Source organism: Montipora capricornis, chromosome 2 (genome assembly GCF_036669925.1).
Source record: "Montipora capricornis isolate CH-2021 chromosome 2, ASM3666992v2, whole genome shotgun sequence".
Classification (NCBI taxonomy): Eukaryota; Metazoa; Cnidaria; class Anthozoa; order Scleractinia; family Acroporidae; genus Montipora; species Montipora capricornis.
The window spans coordinates 41,977,350-41,982,349 of record NC_090884.1 but is presented as its reverse complement, the minus strand read 5'-3'; the positions used below and the strand labels follow the sequence as shown (position 1 = coordinate 41,982,349).

The window sequence follows — 5,000 nt, the reverse complement described above, 5'->3', positions numbered from 1 at the left end:
AATCATATTATATAATATTTTACAGATAACAAGAATATTTTTTAATGTTCAAGTTCAAAGGCTAGGCGAAGGGTTTTGCTTTTATCGAGTCACTTTGAATATTTAGACACGGTTTGTGCTCGCGAATAAGGAACATCTCATATAGAAGACAATCAAATTTGCCGGAGCATTTCTTAAGAATGCGAAACATATTAGATGTTATTGTTCTTGATTGATGTGGACTTTGGCTGTGATTGAATATTGATCCAGATCTTTTATGCTCATCGATTCGCTGGTAGAGATGTCGACGCGTGTAACCAACATAGATGGCATCACACCAGCCACATTCAAATTTGTAAACTACTGATTGTTCGTTGATCAACGCGGGCTTAATTTCTTTATGTTTGAGATCTTCTCCAACTTTTCGAGACATGAAGACTGGGCATAAGTCGATGTTTAACAGCTTACCAAGATTCTTCAGCTGCTTGCGCACAGCGTCAGCTGATTCTTGTTCTTTGAACGGTAGAACAATTCGTACTGATTGCAGGGCAGGTGTAGATTTGCGTGGAGGTACTGGTGTTTGTTTGGAAGTGATGAAATTGGAGATCATAAAGTGAATAGGGTGTTCAGGATATGCCAGCTGTAGGAATAAGGTCTTGAGGCGGATACACTCTTCATGAAATAATGACCAGTTAGATGATAGCTTGAAAGCTCGGTCTAGCATCGTAATAATTAAGGATTTCTTGTAACGATTATCAACATGACTATTATAATGTAACAATAGACCAGTATTAGTCGGTTTCACGTATACACTAGTCGTAATGGTCTGACCGTCTTTTCTTAAGACCATGCCTAAGAAAGGGAGAGTGCTCTCAGTTGATAGTTCCATAGTAAGCCTAATCGATGGGTGGAGATCATTCAAAACATGCAGGAAAGAATAGGCAGAAACTACATCCTTCATGATGGTTAAAGTATCATCAACGCAGCGCCTGTAGTATGATGGTAATTTGTTCCGGAGCTTAAGTCAAGAAAAGCTGAAACCGTTATCCATCAACGAACATACAATCACCGTTACATTCAAATTCGCAGAGGAAATTCGCAAAACTTCATTTAACGACAACGACATTATCGTGTCGTATGACGTAACGTCCCTCTTCACCAATGTGCCTCTTGACGAAACCATCAGTCTTTTAGCGGAAAAGGCTTTTGATAACGATAATGATAATGATAATGAATTTGTATAGGGCTAGAACTATAGGAGAATATTCAAAAGCGCTATACCTTAAATTAAAATAAATGAATAAATAATAAATTTTAAAAAAATTAAAAATCCTTGAAAGCTATAATAATATCAATGATAAGTTATGCTACAGTAAAATCTAACAAAAAAGGAAATTCGAAAAATTCCAAACTAATTTAAAATTAAACATAAGAACTATTCCAACGAATTAAGAGCTTTTTTAAAAGGAAATGTTTTAAGTTGCTTTTTAAAAATGGCAAGGCTGCTACTTGTTCTTTTAGTTAAAGGCAGCGAGTTTCATGAAACAGGTGCAGCGTGAGCAAAGGCCCGATCCCCAAGTGTAGAGCAATTGACTTTTGGAACGAACAGAAAAAAGATTGAAAAGAAAAGAAAAGATTGTGCAGACGAACGAAGAGCATAATTAGTAGCTGGATTCAGGGATAAAAGATCTTGAATGTAGGATGGACTTTGGTTGTGTAGTGACTTGTAAACAAAAAGGAGCAATTTGAACTGAACTCTATACGTTGCTGGAAGCCAATGTAAGTCGATAAGAGCAGGTGTGATATGATCAAATTTCGCAATCTGAAAAATTACTCTAGCCGCGGCATTCTGTACTTTTTGCAAACGATCAAGCTGCGAAGATACAAAGGCATGGATCAGTGTCTTTGTAGATTGCACGGTAAGGAATTTTCTGATCTGTCTTATATTGTATAGTCCGCGAAAAGCCTTGCTACAAATCTTGCCTATGTGAATATTCATTCGCAACAACTGGTTTAATAATACATACAACCTTAACATCACAAAATCTAGCCTGATTGAGCTTTTAACCATCGCAACGAAAGATCAGCTGTTTCAATTCAATGGCGAACTTTACGAACAGTCGGAGGGCGTGGCTATGGGTTCGCCTCTCGGTCCTCTCATGGCTAACACCTTCATGTTTAGTCTTGAACAACAACTTAAGCTCCGGAACAAATTACCATCATATTACAGGCGCTACGTTGATGATACTTTAACCATCATGAAGGATGAAGTTTCTGCCTATTCTTTTCTGCATGTTTTGAATGATCTCCACCCATCGATTAGCTTTACTATGGAACTATCAACTGAGAACACTCTCCCTTTCTTAGGCATGGTCTTAAGAAAAGACAGTCAGACCATTACGACTAGTTTATATGTGAAACCGACTAATACTAGTCTATTGTTACATTATAATAGTCATGTTGATAATCGTTACAAGAATGCTTAATTATTACTATGCAAGACCGAGCTTTCAAGCTATCATCTAACTGGTCATTATTTCATGATGAGTGTATGCGCCTCAAGACCTTATTCCTACAGCTGGCATATCCTGAACACCTTATTCACTCTATGATCTCCAATTTTATCACTTCCAAACAAACAACAGTACGTCCACGCAAATCTACACCTGACCTGCAATCAGTACGAATTGTTCTCCCATTCAAGGAACAAGAATCAGCTGACACTGTGCGCAAACAGTTGAAGAATCTTGGTAAGCTGTTAAACATCGACTCATGCCCAGTCTTCATTTCTCGGAAAGTTGGAGAAGATCTTAAACAAAGAAATCAAGCCCGCGTTGATCAAGGAACAATCAGTAGTTTACAAATTTGAATGTGGCTGGTGTAATGCCATCTATGTTGGTTACACGCGTCGACATCTCTACCAACGAATCGATGAGCCTAAAATATCTGGATCAATATTCAATCACAGCCAAAGTCCACATCAATCAAGAACAATAACATCTAATATGTTTCGCATTCTTAAGAAATGCTCCGGCAAACTTGATTGTCTTCTATACGAGATGTTCCTTATTCGCGAGCACAAACCGTGTTCTACCCGTAATTTTCATCATCAAATCGATAGCATTATCATGCCTGAAAATAATAATCATAATTGGATACCCCTACTCGTAGTTTAAAAGCTGTTGGAATTAGCTAGCGATGGTTCGTCAAAATGCCGTGCCATTTTTAACCCGACCATTAATGTGTCTTCTTCGTCAGCTGTGCAAATGGCGGCGGTTACTATCATTATTCGTATGCAGTGGTACGTGGTTGTGACAGGATCGTTCCTGTGGATATCTATGTACCGGGATGTCCCCCCACAGCCGAAGCGCTGCTCTACGGCGTCCTGCAGCTGCAGAAAAAGATCCGCCGCAGCGAACCCATTCGCATGTGGTACCGGAAGTGAAGTGAGTACTATGCCAAAACAAAATAAACTACAAATGAGATAAAAATTACAGCGGTTTTCAATTGAGTGTCGTAAAACAAATACCAAAGTAATTACTTTGACCAATCACAGCAGGTGCAAACAGCGTAGTGAACTAATCCAAATTCGTAGCAATTCTGTGTGACTTGCTAAAAAGCGCGGGAAAAATAGTGCGTGCAAGTCGCAATTGGTTTTTGGTTTTCCTTTTCATTGGTTGATAAATTGGCGCAAGATTTTTGAACCAATCACTAAGCGTAGCAATTGCAATCGCGTAATTACTTTCGACAGTCATTTGGAAACTGCTCCATTATCACAAGCGTTCTTGTACATGAAAGTTTGAAAGTGGCAAAGCATCAAATCGGGTGTCAAACACTTTTTGAATACATGAAAGTTGAATATCACAGCTGAAAAAACCCTGACCGCGTTCAAGCCCTGATTTTTTTCTACGCTTTCTTCGCAACTTCTTAAGTTGCTGCTAAACTGCAATGTCCAACTCTCATGTATTTCAATAGTTCAATTTCCGCGATTCAAATGTATAAGCAATTCTTATGTACAAAATCGTTCATTGTTGTGAGTGTTACCCAACTGGAGAAACCTATCACATGATCCACCAAAAAGTGCCGCAGTGACAGTTAAATTAATCGAATTTAATCGAAACAATAAATTAACTCAAACTTAGTTTTTGGTGAAAGTGGAAAACCGGAGAATCAGGAAAGCGATCTACCGGAGCAGAAGAGAGAACCAACAAACTTTAACCAGTTATCTCTTTCCATTCCGAGAGTCAAAGCTGGAACGCATTGTAGGAAACCCAGTGCCCTAACTATTGCGCCAATCCTGCCCCTCCCCCCACCTCCCTGCGGCAGCCCTTGGTGAGAACGAGACATGCATTTGTAGTCAATGCCCATCCCATCCACTCAGCCACTATGCAATCATGAACGGCTTCATGACTAACAACAATTCATTTTGCTGTTGCAGGTCCAATTCTATCAATCGAGTTTAAGTCCTTTGCTGTTGTGTATGGAAGCAATCGCCGTCTGGTTTGATGGTGAAGCAGTTTGCCAATGATAATACTTATTCCGGAAAACATATTTAAATTACAGTATTTTTGCATGTAAGCAATTTTTTTCAAACATAAGCTGAAACTGTGTTATCTGAAATGACAGCATAAAACTGTTTTTGTATAAAGGAAGGCATTATGTACTCTGAGGAGCGACCATAATGGGCTACTGATGTCCGAGTTCATGTCTGTCTCCTCTTTCAAAGCTAGTCCAAGTGCGAAGTTTTTCTTATGAAAATTAGTCTCAAGCTTATCTAGCTGAACACAAGTGCTTTACTCAATCGGGAGACTGTAAATCAAATCAAAATCACATGAACTTAAAGCAGATAAAGTAAATAAAATCAAGTGGAAGTTTTCTTTGTGGTAGTAGAAAACCAGATTCTTAAGTGAATCTCTCGGGGCAGAGTATAGAACCGCAAACTCAACCTACATCTGAATTTGAGAGCGGGAATCGAACCCAGGCAACATTGGTGGAGGGCGAGGTCTCTGCCTGAGTCCATC

The 5,000-nt window shown here is 39.0% G+C and overlaps 1 protein-coding gene across 1 annotated transcript in view; it reads left to right on the top strand.

Moving 5' to 3' along the window:
* LOC138022218 (NADH-quinone oxidoreductase subunit B-like) overlaps positions 1-5,000 on the top strand; it is a 24,363-nt gene that overhangs the window by 19,162 nt on the left and 201 nt on the right. The window contains exons 10-11 of the mRNA XM_068869277.1: positions 3,238-3,425; positions 4,418-5,000. The exon at positions 4,418-5,000 is cut by the window's right edge and continues 201 nt beyond it. Of these exons, the coding sequence (XP_068725378.1) occupies positions 3,238-3,424 (187 nt within the window). The 3' untranslated portion in view covers position 3,425; positions 4,418-5,000. The remainder of the gene's footprint in view (positions 1-3,237; positions 3,426-4,417) is intronic.